This window comes from Callithrix jacchus, chromosome 12 (genome assembly GCF_049354715.1).
Source record: "Callithrix jacchus isolate 240 chromosome 12, calJac240_pri, whole genome shotgun sequence".
Taxonomy (NCBI): domain Eukaryota; kingdom Metazoa; phylum Chordata; class Mammalia; order Primates; family Cebidae; genus Callithrix; species Callithrix jacchus.
Window position 1 is genome coordinate 57,622,772 of NC_133513.1, and position 25,373 is coordinate 57,648,144.

General features: G+C 38.3%; 1 protein-coding gene and 2 pseudogenes across 6 annotated transcripts in view; 2 read left to right on the forward strand and 1 right to left on the reverse strand.

Moving 5' to 3' along the window:
• The window catches only part of MICU1 (mitochondrial calcium uptake 1), a 243,149-nt gene that overhangs the window by 57,036 nt on the left and 160,740 nt on the right, over window positions 1-25,373 (forward strand). For all 6 annotated transcript variants that reach the window (XM_078345622.1, XM_078345624.1, XM_009009751.5 and 3 more), the window contains one exon: window positions 12,452-12,614. In XM_078345622.1, coding sequence (XP_078201748.1) covers window positions 12,452-12,614 — 163 coding nt within the window. The remainder of the gene's footprint in view (window positions 1-12,451; window positions 12,615-25,373) is intronic.
• On the reverse strand, window positions 2,433-2,664 carry LOC118146144 (cytochrome c oxidase subunit 7C, mitochondrial pseudogene; annotated as a pseudogene).
• Window positions 12,630-19,055, forward strand: LOC108594122 (ADP/ATP translocase 2 pseudogene; annotated as a pseudogene).

The window sequence follows — 25,373 nt, forward strand, 5'->3', positions numbered from 1 at the left end:
ATGGGTTTCACCGTGTTGGTCAGGCCGGTCTTGAACTCCTGACCTCGTGATCCACCCACCTTGGCCTCCCAAAGTACTAGGATTACAGGTGTGAGCCACCATGCCCAGCTTAGTTCCATCTTTTTAATCATGTTTCAGATGGTTTATACTCACTTTCAAGTTGTCACTTTGCTATTTTCCATCATGTTCTATTCCAAAAATACTCTTGGAATGTGAAGTTAAAGGAGGTAGTTAAAAGGATCTAGGACCAATAACCATGATTAGCATACTCTCTCTTAGTTCTTTCAGTTCAGCTACCTAAGGTGATTCTTTTTTTTCTGGATCTTCCTGATGCTAAATATGATCATATATGTTAGGTTGAGTCTTTGTGGTATTTCTGATATCAAGTTGTAGAGGGAGAATAAAATCTCTTTGGAAACATAACTTCTAGAAAACCAAGTAACTTTGAGGGCAGCACAAACTTCAAATGACTATCAAGATTTTATGTGATTAGGCCCTGCACAGGGCTCATGCCTTTAATCCCAGCACTCTGGGAGGCCAAGGCAAGCAGATCGCCTGAGGTCAGGAGTTCAAGACCAACCTGGGCAATGTGGCGAAACCCCATCTCTACTGAAAATACACAAATTAGCCTGGCGTGGTGGCTTGCATGTGTAGTCCCACCTACTGGGGAGGCTGAGGCAGAATTGCTTGAACCCAGGAGATGGAGGTTGCAGTGAGCGGAGATTGCGCCAGTGCACTCCAGTCTGGATGACAAAGCAAGACTCCATCTCAAAAAAACAAAAAGATTTTATATAGTTAACACAACCTGCTGTTATGTAGCTTTGCCTCAACAAAGTTTCAATTTCACTGCAGCAGTTCCTGTGATATCTGGTATTTGAGTTCCACAAACATGAGTGATGAACAATGAAAAGGATGGATTTCTTAGTCATTTTGCATGTTAAGGTTAAAATTCAGGAAGTTGCCTTCAATAGGTAAACTATAGTGATTAATGCAACAAGATAATTTGAGTTATTTCTGTGTTTTGTGTGTGTGGTGTGCGTATTTGCAAGAAGAGTTCTTTGTAAAATCTGGATCTTCTGTCTGGTTTCATCTGTTAGATGAAGTTCTTTTTTAATTTTTAGAGGCAGAGTCTTGCTCTGTCACCCAGGCTGGAGTGCAGTGGGATGATCTTGGCTCACTGCAACCTCTGCCTCCTAGGTTCAAGTGATTCTCCTGCCTTAGCGTCCCGAGTAGCTGGGATTACAGGTGTGCACCATCAGGCCCAGCTAATTTTTGTATTTTTAGTAGAGATGGCGTTTCACCATTTTGGCTAGGCTGTTCTTCAACTCCTGACCTCAGGTGATCCGCCTGCCTTGGCCTTCCAAAGTGCTGGGATTATAGGCGTAAGCCACCATGCCCAGCCTAGATCAAGTTATTAAATGTGATTTCCCCAAACCCAAATTCATTTCTGATTGAGGTGAATTTGAACAAAAGTTAGGCATCACAAGTCAATTATCAAGTGTCCTTGTTTTTCTGTAATGGTACATTTATTTATTCTTTTGCCTTGAGTGGATTCAAAGAAAGCACAACTTTACCCTGTGCCAGTAGTTTTATCTACAGCCCAATCACACTTTCCATTTTGCAAAATAGGGATAAAATGCCCCAAATAAACCTACTTTTTTGAATCTACTTCTGTTTTCTGCTCCTGCCTTCTGCTCAGCAGATGGGCATCTTATACTTCATAGAAAAAATTAAAGCTATCAGTGTGATTTACTTAAATTCTAACCCTTATAGTTATAAAACCTATCGAATCTGTGTTTGAAATAGTTCTTATTTCTTTCACTGAAGTTTCAGATGAAGAGCTGTCTTTTCCCTGTTCAAGGGTAGTTGTTTTAATGTCTTCCTTTATCTTCAGTAATCTATTTCATCACTTATTCTATTTTTTTTTCAGTCATTCTTTGTGTATTCATTATTTTACATGGTCTAGATAGACATGTTAAGGATTTCTCTATTCATAATTTAAGAAATAATAAACCACATTTTTATGCCATAGGTTTTGGTTTTTGTTTGTTTGTTTTGAGACAGAGTCTTGATCTGTTGCCCAGGCTGGAGTGCAGTGGTGTGATCTCAGCTCACTGCAGCCTCTGCCTCCCTGCTTTGAGTGATTCTCATGCCTCAGCCTCCTGAGTAGCTGGGATTACAGGTGTCCATTACCATGTCTGGCTTATTTTTGCATTTTCAGTAGAAACAGGGTTTCACCGTGTTAGCCAGGCTGGTCTTGAACTCCTGAGCTCGGGTGATCTGCCCACCTTGGCCTCCCAAAATGCTGGGATTATAGGCATGAGCCACCATGCCTGGTTTATGTCATAAGTTTAATAAAAACATATCTATTATCCTATGTAGATTCAAGGGTTTGATTTATTTTTCAGAGATTGTGCCTCTTAAAATGTTCTTCATATCTGTTTCATGGATGAATTAAAATATCCTTGTTTCTTAAGCAATTGGTGTCTTACTATAAAGAAATGTGCATAAAATCCAGATCTAAAGTACAAAGTCATAATAATTAGTAACCACCACTTGTTTTCTACTGAAAATGGCATGTTCTTCCCTGAGCCCTCCTTATAGTGCCTCATGCCTCCTGTGGACCACAGAGGTTGTGAATCTCTGAATGCCCTGTTCCAACATGGTGCTATCGGAAGTTCAGTGAGAGGTACAGAGACTGAAGGCAAGAGAGATGGCAGCAACACACCAAGTCCTTCTTAAACTGCATATTTTAATCCTTTTTTCTTCTCTATTTTGATCATCTATTTCCTCTTGACTGGTACTGTGATGTCTACAGCAGCGGTCCCCAACCTTTTTGGCACCAGGGACTGGTTTTGTGGAAGACAATTTTCCCGCAGACCAGAGTGGGACAGTTTGGGGATGAAACTGTTCCACCACAGATCATCAGGCATTAGATTTTCATAAGGAGTACACAACCTAGATCCCTTGCATGTGCAGTTCACAGTCAGGTTTGTGCTCCTGTGAGAATCTCATGTTGCTGCTTATCTGACAGGAGGGGGAGCTCAGTCAGTCATGCTCCACCACTGCTCACTCCTGTGATGCAGCCTGGTTCCTAACAGGCCCCCAACCAATACCAGTCTGCAACCCAGGGCTGGGGACCCCTGCCCTACATGTTGTCCTCCACATTCTCACTTTTCTTTTAATTTTTTCTTTTTTTAAAAAAATTTTACTCAGTGTAGAGATGAGGTCTCACTATGTTGCCTAGGCTGGTTTCAAACATTTGAGCTCAAACGATCCTCCCACCTTGGCCTCCCAAAGTGCTAGGATTACCAGCATGAGCCACTGTGCCTGGCCCTCTCATTTTTCATTTATACTTTTGTTCTTTTATATTCTCTTAATTTTTATGTGATATTTCAAATATTCAGAGAAAAAGAGAATAAGATAATGAATACTCTCTCAACACTCAATTTTGTCAGATTTTAATATTTACTTCAAATTTTTTTTAAACAAGAAATGAGTATTAAAAATACATTGCTTTTATACTCTTCTTCAGTCCCTTTCCTCCCCCATCTTCTTCTATCTTCTTCAGAGGTAAACTGGTATCCTAAGTTTGCTTTTTTGTTTTTTGTGGGTTTTTTTTTCTTTTTTTTGGAGAGACGATCTCACTCTGTTACATACGCTAGAGTGCAGCAGCACAATCATAGCTCACTGCATCCTCACACTCAGTGAGCAATTCTGCTACCTCAGCCTCTGGAGTAGTGAAGACTACAGGTGTGTGCCACCATCCCCAGCTAATTAAAAAAGAATAAAATTTGTAGAGTCAGAGTCTTGCCCTGTTACCCAGACTGGAATGCAATGGCACAATGAAAGCTCACCGTAGCCTCGAACTTCTGGGCTCAGGTAATTCTTCTGCCTCAGCCCTATTAGCCAGGCCTATAGGCATGCATTGCCATAACCAGCTAATTTTTAAAAAGATTTGTAGAATGAGGTCTTGCCCAGGCCAGTCTCAAATTCCTGGCTTCAAGAGATCTTCCCACTGCTGCCCCTTTTGCTTTGTTTGTTTTGTTTTTCTTACTTTTTCCTATTCAGTGCTTCAGTGGCTGCTTTCTCTCACCTGCTAGGCCTTCAGAAGTAAGTCTTATATTCATAGCTCTGTGCTTGCTTCTCATTGTATTGAAGATCCAGTCACTGAGCCCAACAACAGTTTAGCAGAGGTTCTGGGGCAAAGCTACGGAGAATGCTCTAAATAAGCATTTTCTCTAGGTAGCAGCTTACTAAAACTTCACTCCTTTTATGGTCAAGAGAAGCCCTGCAGTAGCTTCTTGTGGTTTTATTCAGTGAATTTTGCTCTGAGTCCATGCCTCCTTTTCTGCACATTTATTGACCTTCATCCCATATACTATGTGCCCCTAATTGCTTTGCCTGTTTTCAGACTGAGGCCCAGAAGCCTACAACTTTATTTCTTCCATCACAGAATATTTCTATGTAGTCTCTGACCCACAGAGATGGTATCTTGTTTTGAACTGGTTATGCCTTTAAAATTTTCTCATCTTTGGATTAAAGACTTAAACATAAGACCTGGCACCATAAAAACCCTAGAAGAAAATCTAGGCAAAAACCATTCAGGACATAGGAGTAGGCAAGGACTTCAAGACCAAAACACCAAAAGCATTGGCAACAAACGCCAAAATAGACAAATGGGACCTAATCAAACTCCACAGCTTCTGCACGGCAAAAGAAACAGTCACTAGAGTGAATCGGCAACCAACAGAATGGGAAAAAATTTTTGCAGTTTACCCATCTGACAAAGGGCTGACATCCAGAATTTACAAAGACCTCAAACAGATTTACAGGAAAAAAACAAGCCCATTCAAAAATGGGCAAAGGATATGAACAGACACGTTACAAAAGAAGACATACATGAGGCCAACAAACATATGAAAAAATGCTCATCGTCACTGGTCATCAGAGAGATGCAAATCAAAACCACATTGAGATACCATCTCACGCCAGTTAGAATGGCGATCATTAAAAAATCTGGAGACAACAGATGCTGGAGAGGATGTGGAGAAATAGGAACACTTTTACACTGCTAGTCGGAGTGTAAATTAGTTGAACCATTGTGGAAGACAGTGTGGTGATTACTCAAGGCCTTAGAAGTAGAAATTCCATTTGACCCAGCAATCCCATTACTGGGTATATACCCAAAGGACTATAAATTGTTCTACTATAAGGACACATGCACACGAATGTTCATTGCAGCACTGTTTACAATAGCAAAGACCTGGAACCCCAACCCAAATGCCCATCGATGATAGACTGGACTGGGAAAATGTGGCACACATATACCATGGAATATTATGCAGCAATCAAAAATGATGAGTTCGTGTCGTTTGTAGGGACATGGATGAATCTGGAGAACATCATTCTCAGCAAACTGACACAAGAACAGAAAATGAAATACCACATATTCTCACTCATAGGCGGGTGATGAACAATGAGAACACATGGACACAGGGAAGGGAGTACTACACACTGGGGTCTATTGGGGGGAATAGGGGAGGGACAGCTGGGAGGGGAGCTGGGGAAGGATAGCATGGAGAGAAATGCCAGATGTGGGTGAAGGGGAGGAAGGCAGTAAAACACACTGCCATGTGTGTACCTATGCAACTATCTTGCATGTTCTGCACATGTACCCCAAAACCAAAAATGCAATAAAAAAAAAAAAAATTTTTTAAATTTTCTCATCTTTAAGTTTACTAACGATTTAGCACAGGCTCAAAAACCAGAAAATTCTAAGTTTATTGGAATCTCTACTTTTCAGTACTGTTGTTTCTCTACTTTTCAGTTATAAAATTGCTTTTTGAATTGTGAGATCCATTTACAGAAAGTGTTGCTGCTGTTTAGACTCTTGCTCAGTAAAAATCTGGTTTGTTATTTTTATATTTCAAATAGCTTTGCCTGCATTGTTTCTGAGCTATTCATTTGAGGCTATGTTTAGTGGCATCTTCATTTTAAAAAGCCAAATTATTTAGTTCAATTCATTGTAATTTTAAATTGATTTATAGGAAAACATGAATATTAAAATATGTAAAATATGTTATATATGCCAAACAAAATGCCAAGGAAAGTAGTGTGCTGATGGACACTTGACTCAGTTTACTTATTTACAAACAACAGAATGAATAGAAAAATGGAAGGAAATTATTGAGCATTTTCTGTGTACCATAGTATATATTTATATGCATGAATATGTATATAAATATTTGTATATATATGTATGTATATAAATATTTGTGTTAGTGTGTATGTAGACATACACTTATATAGTTTATTGTGTGAAGGAATTTAGTAGCTTGTCTAGAATCATACAATTGGTTACTCAGAGGCAGGAATAAAATTTAAATCTGTCTAATGTCAAAACCCTTGTTCCTTATACTATATTCTCTTAACATTATGTCTTTTGGTCACAAGACTTTGTTCATGGTATAATGTTGGTCACTTATTGTCATGTCATTTCAGTGATCTTAGGATTTCTAAATGTGATCTTGAGCCTTAATTTTTCATGGTATCCACTGTGGTGGAGATTGCTAGTTGTCCACTGAATAGGATTAATTTAAACTATGTCTAGGCCTGGCTCCTGAGTGATTTGAGCCACTCCTAGGCCTGGGTCCTAAAGCCCCCACATAGTTTTTCAATGCTTTTTCTCCTTTTCCTGAGAGCTGGAATGGTGATGGGTAGAACTGACCTTGGAAGCCACATGTTGGCTGACTTCAGTTTGAGTACATGCAAGAACTTTTTAATTCCTGCCAACTGGGAATGTGTACTGTGGGTTGTATCTTAGTGATAAAGATATTTTCATTTTATTGAAGCCATTGTATTTTAAGGTGTATTTGTCATAGCATTTTAACCTACCCTAACTAATATGCTTGTTTTAAAAGAAAGGCTAAGAATCACGGCCACAATCTTTTTTGAGACGGAGTCTCGCTCTCCAGGCTGGAGTGCAGTGGCGATCTCGGTTCACTGGATCTTCCGCCTCCTGGGTTCAAGTGATTCTCCCTGCCTCAGCCTAAGTAGCTGGGATTACAGGCACTCGCCACCATGCCTGGCTGGCTAATTTTTATATTTTTAGTAGAGACTGGCTTTTGCCATGTTGGCCAGACTGGTCTCGAACTCCTGACCTCAGGTGATCAATCCACCTGCCTTGCCTTCCAAAGTGCTGGGATTACAGGCAAGAGCCATCATGCTCAGCCAGATTTTTCAACATGGGCAAAATATGTTGAAGAAATTTTTACAGACGTGCTTTTACCATCAATAAGATACAATAAAGAAAAAATATATTCTTTAATAATTTGAGGATTTATTTTTACTGATAGTTAAGAATGTTAATATGGGGCTGGGTGCGATGGCTCACGCCTGTAATCCCAGCGCTATGGAAGGCTAAGGCGGGTGGATTATCTGAGGTCAGGAGTTTAAGACCAGCCTGACCAACCTGGTGTAATCCTGTCTCTACTAAAAATACAAAATTAGCTGGGCGTGGTGGCACATGCCTGTAATCCCAGCTACTTGGGTGGCTGAGGCATGAGAATCGCTTGACCTGGGAGGTGCAGATTGCAGTGAGCTGAGATCACGCCATTACACTCCAGCCTGGACAACAAGAGTGAAACTTGGTCTCAAAAAAATAAAAAATGCTAATATTGGAACTGACCTATATTATTACTATTATTATTACTTAAGATGTTATCCTGTGATAGATGGTCATTATTATGGTTGGCCAGAAGTTGACTAGCAAAAGGAAAGGGAGTCTCTAAAATGGAGGACAACTGTTAGGTTACAGATTAGGCTATGTCACCTCTTGAGAGAGTGTGCCAGCCACATGATATATCTACAAAACCTTTCTGCCTGCTACCTTTTCCATGTGTGGCCTCAGTCTGCATCCCATGCCCATGTATTGTTTCTGGTATCAGGGCCCACGGGGATTTACTGTCACTTGCATTAATTGGTATCAGGATCAAAGGAAAATATGTCCCTTTTAACAATAGAAAGAGCTCGCCGGGTGCGGTGGCTCAAGCCTGTAATCCCAGCACTTTGGGAGGCCGAGGCGGGTGGCCAAGAGATCGAGACCATCCTGGTCAACATGGTGAAACCCCGTCTCTACTAAAAATACAAAAAATTAGCTGGGCATGGTGGCGCGTGCCTGTAATCTCAGCTACTCAGGAGGCTGAGGAAGGAGAATTGCCTGAACCCAGGAGGCGGAGGTTGCCGTGAGCCGAGATCGCGCCATTGCATTCCAGCCTGGGTAACAAGAGCAAAACTCCGTCTCAAAAAAGAAAGAGCTCATTCTTCCCCTGTCCTCTCCTCTTACTTCATTTGTAAACCAACTGAAACAGACAAATACAGGTTTTTGAAACAGAAGCCTGTGGTGGTGATATGGACTACAATGCAGGTTGAGGCATCAATTGTTCATCTCATCTAATCTTCCATCCGTGGTCAAAAGATAAGTAATCCTTTGCAGGAATGTGATTGGTAATGGGAGCAGTGTAACTCCTCTTGGACCATCTATTAACTGTGTGTGGTGTCATTCAAGGAGCAAGCCCAGGAGTAGTTTAAACTGCTGTTTGAGTGAGTGAGGTACTCATCACAGTCAGTACTACCAACCTGGGTAGACTCATTCTTTTCATATTCTTTTCCCCTTGCTTCTGCTATTAAGAATGGAGGAATGGTGTCATTCACCACTGGTCCATATCACTTAAAAGTTGTCAAGTCACAGAAAAAAAAACTTTTTTCTTCCTGAAGAATTTTTTGTGTGGTTATAACAATGTACTTTTCCTTTTTAAAATTCAAGTCTCAAGCTGGGGCTTACTTTTTATTGGTTCCTCTGCTTTTTTGTTTTGTTTTGTGAATTTAAGTAACAGTAAGCTAAAAGATGACAGCATTTTGTAAACACAAGGTTTTAAAATGATCCTCATAGCCCCTCTTTTTTAGGGGAGATAATTATGATGATCTTCATGTTCTTCATCTTTCCCTTGAATACCTCCTGTGCTGGGGAATTTTTTGCTTCATTTTGAAATACTCTTACTATTTGGAGTTCTTCTTTATGAGTCTAGTTTTGCTGTTCAGCATCACATAGAATGTCTGGTTGTTTTTTTTTGTTTATTTGTTTTCTTTTGTTTTTGAGTTAGAGTCTCATTCTGTCACCCAGAATGGAGTGCAGTGGTGCAATCTTGGCTTACTGCAACCTCTGCCTCCCAGGTTCAAGCAATTCTCCCACCTCAGCCTCCTGAGTAGCTGGAATTACAGGCGTGTACCTCCACAACTACCTAATTTTTGTATTTGTAGTAGAAATGGGGTTTCACCATATTGGCCAGGCTGGTCTGGAACTCCTGACCTCAAGTGACCCGCCTGCCTTGGCCTCCCAAAGTGTTGGGATTAAAGGCGTAAGCCAATGTCTGTATTTTTAAAAAATAATTGTTTTACTCTTGTTTTATGCAGATATAAGAAACCTAAAATGATTTTTATAGTAACCATTTATTTTTGTTCTTCATAGTTTTCCCACTCCAATGTTTATTCCTAGACATATAGTTTAATCTTGCCTGTTGTGTTTCATGATATATCTTTAAAGCCTCTTAAACTACGGATGACAGAATGCAGGCCATTTAACCTGGGGTCTAGGTTTTACTGATGCTTTTCACAGTGCACTTCACCATGTTCCTCTTTTCTCTATATTACCTGAATGTTGGCAGCTGGATTCTGAGGCTCAGTCAGACTCAGGTTTGATCCCTGCAGCAAGGTTAGTGGTGGTACTATGTTATTTTCTCATAAGACACATAATGTCTAGTTGCTTTTCTTTTTGCAGTATTAACAATTATTGATGTCCATTGCCTATATTTGTTAATTGAAGTTGCAAAATGATATTCTAATTTTATCAAACCCCTTTTTCATTTAGCAATTGGAAATTTTATAAACAGACAATATTCCTCATCTACTATTTAGTTATAAGTACTCTTTGGTTACTCCTTGATGCAGTTCATATGGGAAAAATAAAGCCCAAATTTTGATCCAGTTAACTCTGGCAGTTTTGTTGAAGACAGGTGTCTTAATGATGCTCCGGAAAGTCGTGTAAGGCAAATGACTGAATGAACTGTCATCATTCTCTTAGAATATCTTTTCTCAGGCTATACATCCCCAAATCCTTCAACGCTTTTCTATTATCTCTGCTTCCAAGTCTTTGTTATCTTGGATGCTGTATTCCAAGCTCTTTATATGATAGTTTGTTGTTCTGTTTAACCAGGCTAAGATAAAATGCTAAGTAAAAAAAGGCAGGATATATACTAAATTCTACCGAGGTAGGAATACACTAAGTTTGTTACTTTCTTTGACCTATTATTCCAAAAATGAATCTGATTTTGTCTTAAATTCTTGATTTTTAAGTTCTTATTTTTCTTTTTGTATATGATTGACTTAACTTTTTAGTTGACAGAGTCACAATGTCCTTGTTGGTAGTAATTTCTGCTCATACACCCCAAACATTCCAAATGGTTTTTTTTTTGTTGTTATTCAGAGGAAGAACAAGAATACAGATGGCCTAAAGAAAGGTATTTCTTCTGTAGCCATTATTTCCCAGCAGACAGTTGTTGTATAATATAAAATGCCTTTGATTTAAGACTTGTAGCTAAGTCTCAAGGCTGCCATAGGGTTGCAGAGTTCTTTAGTGTGTTTGCCACATGCTCAATCTTTTGATAAGATCTCCTCTGAAATCTATTCAGATTGTATTACAAGTTAGAGTTCAAAAAATTCCTGTCATATGAGGTTACAAATCTGCAGTCTTTTTTCAGTTGCTAAAAGCACATGTGGAATTAGGACCCTTGTTAAACAGCTGCTGCCAATGATCTCAAAGTGACATCGAGCCAGGACTGTCAGTTATAGTAATTGCTATGTTAATGTGGCAAATTTAAAACATCCATAAAGGCCTGGTGTAGTGGCTCATGCCTGTAATCCCAGCACTTCGGGAGGCCAACGCTGGTGGATCACTTGAGGTCAGGAGTTCTAGACCAGCCTGACCAACATGGTGAAACTCATCTCTACTAAAAACACAAAATTAGCCAGGTATAGTGGTGGACGCCTGTAAGCCCAGCTACTTGGGAGGCTGAGGCAGGAGAATTGCTTGAACCCAGGAGGCAGAGGTTGCAGTGAGCTGAGATAGCACCATTGCACACCAGCCTGGGCAACAAGAACAAAACTCCATCTCAAAAATAATAATAAAATAAAACATCAGTAAAGTTTTTTCTTAACATTCGTAAATTGCTTTATAGACATGGAACTGATAAGATTGTAGGTTTTATTGCCTTGACTCAATTTCTAGCTGGTTATTGATAGAATATTATTTATTGATGGCTATTTCAACATAGAAAATTCAGGTATGAGAGAAATTTTTTTTCACTAAAATATTATGTGACTGGTGTAGTATTTTGTATGTTCCATGTACAGAGTGGGGCTTATATACCAGATAAGGGAATGAACTTTCATATTAACTTGACAGCCTTTTAGTTAAATGTATGCCATACTTGATTTTGTTGCTATTCCAACATTTGCTTGTGTGATTCCCAACTCTGCTGCTTTCTAAATATGTCATATGTAAAGGATATCTGGCAGTTCGTTTAATTTTATAATCGAAAGTCTGTTGCTTTAGACCTGTTAATAATTGGGTTTCCATGATATATAATTTTTCTATGTCATCATTCAATGTACTTTGTCTTTGAAGACCTACTAGCTTTTCAAACCTATGAAATCTAAAGTATGTTTTGTTTTAGGAATTAGGAAATTGTATAGAAGTAGAAACTGTAATATCAATCCCTTTATAAAAACTTGGTATTTAGGCCAGGCGCAATGGCTGATGCTTGTAATCCCAGCACTGTGGGAGGCTATGGTAGGAGAATCACTTGAGCCCAGGAGTTTGAGACCAGCCTGGACAATTTGGCGAGACCCTCTCTCTACAAAAATAAAAATAATTTTTTAAAAAGAGAGTGTTAAAAAAGTCTTCTGGAAAAAGGATTGTAAAAAAATAGAAAAAATGACTTGGCATTTAAGAACCTATAGATTGGCATATATATGACATTGTACCCTATTACTGAAATCTTCTGAAATTTCTTACGACATTTAAAAATTTTACTAGCCTTCACTGATTAAGAAATTAGAAAATTCTTCAAACAAAGTCCTAAACAAAAGTTACATGAGCATTGCCTCAATTGGAATGTGAATGGTATGTTGCAAGAAATAAACAATTCTAAGAATATCAAAAATTTTTGATATTTGTTTGTAGTAGTAAAAAGCTATAGAAAAAAAGATATTATAGAATTTCACCCCAAAATAAGATGGAAAATATATGAGAATTGATGAGCAATGATGATGAGAATATATAACATCTGAGCATTGCTTAATATAGTAACACTTTCTAAATTTCTAACTTTAGGTGATGGAATATGAGAATAGGATTCGAGCCTACTCCACACCAGACAAAATCTTCAGATATTTTGCCACCTTGAAAGTCATCAGTGAGCCTGGTGAAGCAGAAGTGTTTATGACGCCAGAAGATTTTGTGCGATCCATAACACCCAATGAAAAGCAACCAGAACGTAAGCTGCTAAAGTGAAATATAAGATTGTGATATTTATTTTGTTATAAGCTACTTTGTTTTTTTCTACATAGTACTTAAATCTTACAGGTCCGTATAATAATGATATCAACTGCGTGGCTATTGAATATCAGGCATTGGGCTAGGCTTTAGAAGTACAAAAGAGAAGCCTTCAGTCTAATATGGCAATCTGCAACCAGGATAAGAGGTTGAGGAAATTGAGTCCCTCTGTTTGAGATTCATTGTCTGTAATTAGAATGTTTCTGAAGGCAATACATTACACGTATAACTGCTATCAAGTCACCCTTTAGTGAGGAAAACTAGAAAACTTATGAAGTATGAAATTAACACATTTTTAAACAACTAGTGGATCAAATACATAATCACAAAGGAAATTAGAAAATGCTTTCAGTTGAATGAAAAGGAATATAGAACCTCCCAAAACTTATGCAGTACCACAAAAGCAGTGCTCAGAGGGAAATTTATAAACACCTACATTTAAAAAGAAGAATGATCTAATCAATATTCTAACTTTTATACACATAAAACCAAGTTATAGGTTGGGTGTGGTGGCTCATGCCTATAATCCCAGCACTTTGGGAGGCCGAGGTGGGTGAGTCACTTGAGGTCAGGAGTTCCAGACCAGCCTGGCCAACGTGGTGAAACCCCATCTCTACTAAAAATACAAAATTAGCCAGGTGTGGTGGTGCATGCCTGTAATCCCAGCTACTCAGAAGGCTGAGACAGGAGAATCACTTGAACCCAGGAGCTAGAAGTTGTGGTGAGCCCAGATCACGCCATTGCACTCCAGCCTGGGCAAGAAGAGCCTGGTCTCAAACTCCTGACCTGTCTCAAAAAAATAAAATAAAATAAAACCAATTTATATATTGATTGGTTCTGAAAATGTTGTGACCATAGGCTCAAAGGAGCTTAACCCTGAATTTCCCCAAGAGCAATAAGTTGATATTCACTAATTCATTGTCCACGGTGACTGTATAGAACATAACCACAAATAACAAGAATTGTTTGTACAGTCATAGGTCACTTAATGATGAGGATATGTTCTGAGAAATGTGTCCTTAGGTGATTTCGTTATTGTGCAAATGTCATGAAGTACTTAATGCAAATCTAGATGACATACCCTACTATACATCTAGACTATACGGTATAGCCTATTGTTCCTAGGCTATAAACCTGTATGACATGTTACTGTACTGAATACAGTAGGGCATTGTAATACAATGGTAAGTAATTGTGTATCCAAGCATATCTAAACATAGAAAAGGTATAGTAAAAATATGGTACAAAGGATGGAAAATGGTGCACCTATAGACTTTATAAACATTGTACGCTTAGACTGTGCTAAATTTATTTTAACAATAAAATAGTCGTACTACGATGTTATTATTGTTACAAAGTCACTAGGCACTAGGAATTTTTTAGCTCAATTATAATCTTATAGGACCACCACTGTATGTTCAGTCCATTGTTGACCAAAACATCATTATGCAGCACATGACTATGTATGTTATAGGAGTAGGATATAACGAAACTAATTCTTTTGATTTTTTGAGATGGAGTTTCACTCTTGTCTCCCAGGCTGGAGTGCAGTGGCACAATCTCAACTCACTGCAACCTCCGCCTCCCAGGTTCAAGTGATTCTCCAGCCTTGCCTCCTGAGTAGCTGGGATTACAGGCATGTGCCACCATGCCCGGCTAAATTTTTTTTTTTTAGTAGAGATGAGGTTTTGCCATGTTGGCCAGGCTGGTCTCAAACTCCTGACCTCAGGTGATCCACCTGCCTCAGCCTCCCAAAGTGCCAAGATTACAGGCATAAGCACTGCATCCAGCTAAGAAACTAATTCTTGAGAGAGCATATAGGAAAACATCCTAAATGGAGTGCTATTTGAGTTGGGTTTTGGAAAATGAATAATAGCTCATTATAAGTAGGAGAAAGAAAGGACATCATTCAGAGTGAGTAAATTGTATGGCCAAAAATACAGACACATGGATCAGGCTGTGTGGCTTATGCCTGTAATCCCAACATTTTGGGAGGCTGATGCAGGCAGATTATTTGAGCTCTGGAGTTCAGGACCAGCCCAGGCAACATGGTGAAACCTCATTTCTATGAAAAATAAAAAAATTAGCCAGGTTCGGTGATGTGTGTCTATAGTCCCAGCTACTTGGGAGGCAGAGGTGGGAGGATGGCTTGAGCCTGGGAGGTGGATGATGCAGAGTTGAGATGACACCACTGCACCCCAGCCTGGGCAGTAGAGCCAGAGCCTGTCTCAAAAGAAAGTACAGACACATGAAATAACAAAGTGAGCTTAGGGAACCAAAAATATTAATGTCATTTTCTAACCAGACAGTTTATTAATATTTTGCCCACATTATTAACATTCACGTATCTCTAGGTCAAAAAAAACTATGTAGAGCCCTACAGCCCTGGAGTCAAAGCCAGTTCCCAGCCTAGTCCCATCCTACAGTAGCCTGGCTCCTCTTTCCTTTCAGCATGACAGATGCCACTGTGTCCTTCGCCAAGGACTTCTGGCAAGTGGAGTGGCTGCAGCCATCTCCAAGATGGCGGTAGCGCCCATCGAGTGGGTCAAGCTGCTGTTGCAGGTGCAGCATGCCAGCAAGCAGATCACTGCAGATAAGCGATACAAGGGCATTATAGACTGATGGTCTGTATTCCCAAGGAGCAGGGAGTACTGTCCTTCTGGTGCAGTAACCCAGCCAATGTTATCAGATACTTCCCCACTCAGGCTCTTAACTTTGCCTTCAAAGATAAATGCAAGCAGATCTTCCTGGTGATGTGGACAAAAGGACCCAGTTTTGGCACTACTTTGCAGGGAATCTGGCATCAGGGGGTGCTGCTGGAGCCACATCCTTGTGTTTTGTGTACCCTCTTGATTTTGCCTGTACCTGTCTAGCAGCCAATGTGGGTAAAGCTGGAGCTGAAAGAGAATTTGGAGGCCTCAGTGACTGCCTGGTTAAGATCTACAAATCTGATGGGATTAAGGGACTATACCAAGGTTTTAACGTGTCTGTGCAGGGTATTGTTGTCTACCAAGCGGCCTACTTTGGTATCTATGACACTGTAAAGGGAATGCTTCCGGATCCCAGGAACACTCATTTTGTCATCAGCTGGATGATCGCACAGACTGTCACTGCTGTTGCTGGGTTGACTTCCTATCCATTTGACACTGTTCACTGCTACATGATGTTGCAGTCAGGGCGCAAAGCTTGACTGCTGGAGGAAGATTGCTCGTGATGAAGGAGGCAAAGCTTTTTTTAAGGGTGCGTGGTCCATGGTTCTCAGAGGCATGGGTGGTGCTTTTGTGCTTGTCTTGTATGATGAAATCAAGAAGTACATATGAGTTATTTCCTAGGATTTTTCCCCCTGTGAACAGGCATCTTCTATTATATAACATATCTTGAGCATTCTTGACAGACTCCTGGCTGTCAATTTATTAGTGGCAACTGTTTACTGGTGAAAATGGGAAGCAATAATACTCATCTGACCAGTTTTCTCTTAAAGCAGATAGCAGACAGCAGTTATTCTTTAATAGCAGATATCCAGGCACTGTTCAAATTTTTGTATCTAAAAAATAAGTGTTACAATTGGTTTGTTTAAATCAACCTCCACACTGTATTTGATTGATATGTCTCTTCAGTCTTCATCTACAGTTTTTTTTCTTTTATGTATTTTTTAATTGCCATTTATGTGAGACATATTTTACGTCTTGTCTCACATTTCTCAGCCCATCTTTTTGCTCAGGTTGCTGCCCCAGCAGTTATTTGTACAGAGTTGCAGCTCGACAGGACAAAACCTCAGCTATGTTGTCTATCTGTTGCTTTCTTCTATGGGGCATCTCTGCTGCTGTAGCATGGGACACCTGCAGGAGCACACTCAACCATGTTGGCACATGCACACATTTGGTGGTACAAAGGCGTTAACACTGCTGAGAATTGGCGGATACCCTTTCTTTTCAATGTTTTCCATGATCGATTCTGATACACAAACTACATGGTTTCTCAGATGGGCCAAGGGGAGTTGAACTCTGGTTGTCTACTTAAGGTGACTACAGTGGGTAATCAATAGCATACACTTGAACTGGCTTTTTCTGCTAACCTATTTCACTTTTCTTAGTCCTTGCTTTTAAGGAAACCAAACTTAGACACCATTTACTTATGGAAGATGTAGGTCATTTGTATTATAGAGTTTCCCACATTCTGGATTTTACTGATTACATCCGTAAGGTGTTGTTTAACATGTTTCTCTATCCTTTGTGTTTCACCCATATAGAAAATACATAAAAAGTGACTGAAAATGATTATACTAAAGTGTTAACTCTGTGAATGTTGAAATTATCAGAAATTATTTTTTTCTTCTTTGTATGTTTCTGTATTTTTTTTTTTGAGACAGAGTCTAGCTCTGTTGCCAGGCTGGAGTGCAGTGGTACGATCTCGGCTCACTGCAGCCTCCGCCTCCCAGGTTAAAGCGATTTTCCTGCCTCTGCCTCCCAAATAGCTGGGATTACAGGCATGTGCTACCATGCCCAACTAATTTTTGTATATTTTGTAGAGACAGGGTTTCACCATGTTGCCAAGGCTGGTCTTCAACTCCTCACCTTAGGTGATCCGCCTGCTTGGCCTCCCAAAGTGCTGGGATTGCAGGCGTGAGCCACCATGTCCGGCCTAGATGAAGTTATTAAATGTGTTTTCTCTGTACACAGATTCCTTTGTGATTGAGGTGAATTTGAACAAAAGTCATGCATCACAAGTCAATTATCAAGTGTCTTTGTTCTTCTGTAAGGACACATTTATTTAGTCTTTTGCCCTGAGTGAATTCAAAGAAAGTACAACTTAATGAGTTCTGTTTATAAATGTTTAAACGGCCATCAAGTGGCAGAAATGAATATGAAGTTTTGATTGTCTTCCCAGGATTACGGATGTGACAAACCAAACATTGCATAAACCATTTAGCAATGTAGAACAGTCACCACACCAACATATATTTTTAATTTGGATCATTTTATCTCTTCCATGATGAGTTATGAAAATTACAGAGCTTTTAATAATGAAAGCTTTAAGGGCTCAAGAAGGACGAGGCAGCCATTCAGGTTCTCTGTGAGCCCACACTTAACATTAGACTTATGTTCTCCTAAATACCTATCCACCTAAATTAAAGAAACAAAACTGGTATTTATGTTTTGTTTTAATATGAGTTCTCATAGGTAATTTTACTTGGGCCAGGGGGTTCATTCACATTGCTTATCTAAACGGTTTCAGTACCAGCTGATAGAGCATGGAAAGCTGGAAAAGTATTTTCTTTGTATTCAATTAATTTTTGTGCTGCTTTTGTTAGCAGTTTTATAAACCAGTCAATCTCATCATTAGAGTTCAGGGAATTCTTACCAAGTTTAAATAATATTATCCTAAAGTTATCAGAAACCTGTATTTAAGGGTGCATATCATGCCATCCTTTGGTGAACCTCCTTGAAGATAACAATGCTTCAGGATTTTGCTTGCTTGTGAATTTTTCAGAAACCGCATTAGAATTAAGCAATTAAATGTGGAAACAACTTAAAATGGTCCTAGTTTAAAACATAGTTGACAAGGAAATTTGGTTATTTCGGTGGCCTACAATAATTTAACATAACAACCATAATTATAACTGATGGTATATATCCAGACATACCAGAATTTTAGGAGCCCTATACAATTTTGGAACATATTATTAACATTTATAAAAATATAAATTGAAGAAGGTTAAACATTATTTCTTATTTGACAGTGCTTCTCATGTAATTTAACAAATCAGGTTAAATTATTTATCAGATAAACCCCATTTATCTCTCTTTTGGATGCTTCGGGGTCCCTCTGTAGTATCCTAAAGTGAGAGGTCAACAAAAAAGACTTAATTTTGAAGTTGAAATTTGATTTTAGGAAGCCTGTCAAATATGTCAAAGGCTTGAAATACTTGTGACCAAATAGGGTCACAGGTCACTCTAAAATAATAATCATTCGTGTTGCCAAAATGCTAAAAATGTTTTTAAAAGCAAAAATCCTCACTTCCAATATTAGGTTAGAGGGGGAAAAAAATGAAATACACAAATAAAGCAAAAACCTTTACTCTTTGGTAGAGAGGAGACTCTGGTTTGTGAATAATCAAAATACCTGAGAAAGACAGCAGGAGACACAATCTGTCTCTCCTTCGCTCTTTTTTTTTTTTGTTGTTGTTGTTGTTTTGCAATTTACTCGAAAAGGGAACAGAAATATTTTAGTAACACTTATTAATACTATATGAGATTTTTTTTGTTCAAAAGAGAAAAACCAAATAATACTTTTGTATTAGTGTAATATCAATATTAAACCTAACTTTAATGAAACCTTATAAACAAATTAATCTAATTTTAGTCAGTTTTGACCACCAGATTTCCACAAATCTTTTATATTCTTATTTTTTCAGCTTTCTGTATTTTAGTTTTATTTACATCCTGTTTTATTCCTTTAAAGTAATTTTTAAGTAACTTCAAACAAGACAATTTTTTAACAAATACACATTTTCATGCCTTTATAACTTTTCTCATCAAAAGCATATCTTGCTTTTGTTTATACACTCTCAATACGGATTTTTTTTTACATTTAGTAGTTTTAATTACATGTATTAACTACATTAACTGTTAGCAACTCTAATTTCTAATGAAATCCCTAGGAAGTAATTTTGAACTGTTTTATATTAGTATTTGTGCAAGAAACCCATTTTATAAGGTTTTGGAAGATGTTTTCTCAAATTATTGTTTATTAATCTAAATATATTTAGCTTTTCTATACCATATAAATAACGTACCGAGGTATATACACATAAACTTCTGTTTAATGATGAATGTTTTGGTATTTTAACTTACAAATGACTCAGATTTTTTGGTTATTATTTAATTGAACGTAGTATAACTTTAAGATTTTTTTTTTTTTTAGCAGACATGGTGATTGTAGTTAGCTGTGTATAAAATTTTTAACTACTGAAATAATTGTGAAACTGTGATAGAGGTAGCCTCCCTAATGTCTTCCTCAGTCATCTTGGGTCTCAAATAGCCACCTGATATCCATGATGGCTATGAAGGGGACAGGACCTGTTTTGAGTCCTGAATTCACATAGCAGATGTAGAGCTCAGGTCAGAAGACTGAACTGTGAAGACACCAAGAGGATCCAGCCCCTCCCAGAATAGCCAGGAACCAAAGCTGGGGTGAGAAAGGAGGGGGCCACATTAGTCTTTCCTCTAATTTGTAGCTGCTGGCCTAGGCACTGAGAACATATTTCCAGATCTCACCACAGTCACTTATCAGGACTCCCCAAATCCATAGGCTCAAAACCAGAAACATAAGCTCACAGTCAAACCAAGCAAGTATTGCATTGTATTTAACTGACAATTTTGGACCCATTTCTATTTTACTGTTAATTTTAAAACAAGCTTTATTTACCAAATATTATTATATACACATAACACATGTAGACCTAGAGACAGACTGATCTTACAGTGTTCATAAAGGTTTCTCATTTGCTGGCTTTTAAATAGTTTTTGTTTTTCCCATTCAGACTATCACTCTTCCAATTACCTGTTTCATTGCCTCAGCAGTTGTTAGCTAGGCAACTCTAAATCTAAAGGGACAACTCTTAAATGAAAAAAGAAAATTTATATTTCAAAAGCACAGAGCTAAGACTTTAGGCTAAATATAGTATCATTACTTGCTCAAAGGAAAAAATTTATAAGTAAAGTTAAGACAAGATGGCCAGAAAAGCACCTTAAACAAAGGTATGACTTGCTATATAAATTTAAAACAGTGGTTAGAATTTCTAATGCATACAAGTAGACACCTTCTAATGGAGATTTCCTTTATAGATATAAATTTCTTTTACAAAGGGTTTCAAGATACCTACTTACATTGTAGAAAGAGGTATTTTAGTCCCATAGGTGGTCTTTTTAATTTAGCTACTGGTTCTTAGCTAAAATTACTGAGTTCAGGATGGAGCCCATTAAGGAAATGGCAAAGAAAGCGTTTTCTAGGCCTTGACTCATCCTGCATAGGGATGAAAAACAAGCAAACATGGTTTACTTGAGGACCTACTGTTTATAAACACTTTATCTAGGATAGCTTTCTTTCTGACTTTGGGGCAGGAACTAAGCTAACTAGCCAAAAGGTTAGCAGATTTAATTTTTCTTACCAATTAGTTGTTTAAGCTTTTTATTTTTTAAAGTTTTTTCTCAATTGAAATGTATTTAAGACATTCTTATTTATATGTGTAGATTTTAAGTCTCTCCAAAACCTTATCATTTTTCCTGTCTTTTGTGGGAGTGTTATGGACTTGAGGGTTTAATTGACCAAATCACACTGGATGTGAAACAGGGAAATCTGGTGGCATTTTAGAACGTTTAGTAAGACTACATAAATTAAAGTGGAGCGCCAGAATTTAAATAAATTAGGGCTCAGCCACAGAAGTGATCTTTGGAGAGATGTAGTGCAGCGATATGTAAGCTCTCCAAGTAGAAGCTGCCTTGACTTCTTACCTACCACTACTAATTACAGAAAACTGTGCTATTGATTAAGAATCTTTACCAGACATTCAGACATTTCTGTAGAGAACTTTGTGTTCATTATTTTAGTAGGCCAAAGCTCAAAATATAAAATAATAGATGGATATTGATGGCCGATTCATGAAGAGACAGTCAAATTAGTGTTATTCCACTGGAAGGAAAGGTTAAAACCTAAAAGATTAGAAAGAAAAGAAAACACATCTCTGATTATCATCCAAAAAAAACTCTGCATTAACCATCTCAGAGGACAGCTTAACCTGAGTTAATATAATATGATCCAAAGTAAATGTATGGAAATGGAAAGAAATGAACACAGTTAAATATAAAGGGAGTTAAGATTTTAGTAGATCAGTTTCTTGCCTACATTTTTTTTTTTCAAGAGGGTTCAGGGGCAATGCCTTTGGAAATACGTAACAGCAACAGTGGTAATAACTATAGAGAGATTCCTCCCTAACAGAAAGAAAGGGATGGATGACTAAGGAGGTGTTTATACTTCCTATTCTCAGCAAACTAAATATTAGACAGTATTGCTGTATGTTCTCCACAAATGGAATTTTCTAGGGAAAAAGCATAGGAAGTAAATATATTTCTTAAACAATTAAAAACAAACTTTGAAAATTTGTGATTTTATTCTTATTTGAAAATCTGAAAATAAATTTGATGTGCAACATTATTCTAGTAGGTATGCTGTTGCTTAAAATTGTACCTATGTTTTGTACCAGCTCATATATGTTTTCAGATTTTTCTGGTTTATCTCACTTGGTCTTTAAAAACAGCTAAGCTCGGCCGGGCGCTGTGGCTCAAGCCAGTAATCCCAGCACTTTGCGGGGCCGAGGCGGGTGGATCACGAGGTCAAGAAATCGAGACCATCCTGGTCAACATGGTGAAACCCCGCCTCTACTAAAAATACCAAAAATTAGCTGGGCATGGTGGCGCATGCCTGTAATCCCAGCTACTCAGGAGGCTGAGGCAGGAGAATTGCCTGAACCCAGGAGGCGGAGGCTGCAGTGAGCCGAGATCGCGCCATTGCACTCCAGCCTGGGTAACAAGAGCGAAACTCCATCTCAAAAAAACAAACAAACAAAAACCAACAGCTAAGCTCTTTCATTTTAAACTATCTGAAGGATTTTTTTTTTTCGTTAGTTGGAGGAGATTTTTTTTATTTTTAGTAGAGATAGGGGACTCACTGTGTTGCCCAGGTGTTACTGGAAAAGGGGTCCTGATCCAGACCGCAGGAACTTGGATCTTGCATAAGAAAGAATTCTAGGTGAATCTATAGAGTAAATTGAAAGCAAGTTTATTAGTAAAGTAAAGGAATAAATAATGGCTACTCCATAGGTAGAGCTGCAGCAGTATGGGCTACTCGACTGAGTATATTGTTATTTCTTGATTATATGCTAAACAAGGGGTAGATTATTCATGAGTTTCCCAGGAAAGGGGTGGATGGTTACCAGAACTGAGGGTTCCCCCGCTTTTAGACCTTATAGGGTAACTTCCTGACGTTGCCATGGCATTTGTAAACTTCGTGGTGCCGGTGGGAGTGTCTTTTAGCATTGCTAATGCATTATAATTAGCATATAATGAGCAATGAGGACGAACAGAGATCACTCTCATCACCATTTTGGTTTTGGTGGGTTTAGGGTGGCTTCTTTACCACATGCTGTTTTTATAAGCAAGGTCTTTGTCATCTGTATCTCATCCTGAAAGTAGTAGATCTCAGCCTTATTTTACCCAGCCCCTGTTCAAGATGGAGTCCCTCTGGTTTGAATGCCTCTGACACAGCCTGATTTTAACCTTCTGGGCTTGAGCAATCCTCCAGCTTTGGCCTCCCAAAGTGCTGGGATTACAGGTGTGAGCTGCCACACTAGGCCTGTATCAATAAATTTAAATAAGACTGTATTTTGCTTCCAGTGTTAAAAATGAAGTAAGACTTTAGACAGGATACTAAAGATCATTTCATCACATAAAGATTATTTTTATCCCCTTGGAAATTATTATACTAATTGCTTTTATGCATTCTGGCATTTTACTTTGAAATATTTTGTTTTTTAATTATCAAAAGACCAATTGCATGAAAAGAATAATTACTAAATCTCTAATATGCTAAGCATATTCCTGATTTTTATAAAAAGCCAGAATAATGAATAAGTGCTTTTCTTGTACTACAAGAATGTAAACCAAAAATAAAAATCTAAGCCCCCCGCCCCCAGTTGATTGAATGGACCCCTGCCCTTAGCCAAAGTGATTCCAAAGATACATGAGAAACTGGTTCAGGCCATCCATGATGGGAAGGGGTTTGGATATGCCTCATTATATTCTTTTCTGGAACTCAGGCACAACTGATTAGCATTAACATTAAAACAGATATTTAAGACTGACAAAACAGAATCTTTGTAGCAAAGGATACCATATTCCAGCCTGACTGGTATAGCATCACATGACGGATAGCAGGCCCTGAAAGGAATCAAAGTATTTTACTGCAAAATATGTTTCTTTGACACATTTTGAAATGGCCCTGCAAAGCTGTCTCTTCTGGGGGAAATTTACATTCAGTAGAGAATTGGCTTCCCTTTTGCTGGTCTTTGTCTGATCCTGAAGAGATTACGTAAGAGTCTAGCACCTTTTAAAGGCTTGAGTAGGACATATTTGCCCTTTTTTGTCCCTAAGGGCAGCCACCTATGACACTTTATTTACATAATAAGAATGGGCCCCACAACTGCTGTCTTAACCCAGACACTCCTTTCTGTTGACTCCAGATCTTATATAATAATTTAACTCTTTCAACCAATTGCTAGTCAGAAAATCTTTGAATCTGCTTGTAAGGCCTTCCCCTGCTTCAGGTTGTCCTGCCTTTCTGGACCAAACCAGTGTATACCTTACATGTATTAACTGATGTCTTATGTCTTCCTAAAATATGTAAAACCAAGTTGTAACCAAACCATCTTTGGCACATATCCTCTAGACCTCCTGAGGCCGTGTCGCTGGTTATGGTCCTCACATTTGGCTCACAATAATCTCTTCAAATATTTTATAGAGTTTGTTTTTTTCATCAACAGTAATCATGAGGAAAATAGGATATGCTGAAATGAGATTCAGTGAGAAATTTGGCTTCGTTTTCATTTGCTCATAAACAGGAACTTCCAGAAATGTTGATGCAGCAGAAGTAAAAGATATATTATTCCTATATGGGTTGAGATAAGGAACAAAGTGAGGCTGTAGATTTTTTTGTAGTTTGAATTTCTATCAGAGATGGCTGGACTATAGCCAGTAGCTCATATTTCAACTTAGTTTTGTCGTATTTTTCACACATACTGTATCCCAGGATACCCAACAGATCTAAATTTGTACGTTTTACTTTTAGAACAGTTCAAAAATAATCATGAAGCACAGACCACATGAAGCCCTAAAATTAAGCAGTTTTAAAATGAGTAGGGAGCAGATGAACTTTAGAGTGCAAGATGAATAAGAATTTTTCTGTATTGAATGTCAAGAAAGTTTGGAGTAATCATAGTTAAGTAGGATGGACATTAAAAGGAAAAAATATTCTGTGTGATTTGAATATGTTTCATCTCCCTCTGTGAAGTCTGAATGTCATTGCCATCCTAGGTATAATGAGTTAGATAGTTGCTTCAGGCTCTGCGCTCTGAGTGGTGCTTGCTATTGTAGTAACCAACTCTGCATAGCTGGCCAATTATTTGAGGAAACAGTGGCATGGGGAGAGTTTTAAAAGTTCTATGTAAGAAAACTTGAGCTTTCTTTAGAGCAAAGCATAGCCTATTGCAAAAAGTATCCCTGTTTTTTTTTTCCCCACCATATCCCAACTGGCTGACCTTATTATCTTGATGTGATTTCATCTTCTTTGGAGATGAAAAGTGTGTAAAAGAGGGAAACACAGATCATATTGTGATTTACTTCTCCTGGACTACATATTATCTCTAGGATGACCCCGAAGTATCCTTAATAATAATCTTATCTACAGCACTTTTATTGATTGATTGATTGAGATGGGGGTCTCACTATGTTGCCCAGGCTGATCTGGAACTCCTGGGCTCACATGATCCTCCTGTCTTGGCCTCCCAAAGTGTTGGGATTATAGGTGTGAGCCACCATGCCCGGCCACTTAGAGCACTTAAAATTTGGTTAATAATTTTTCACATGGT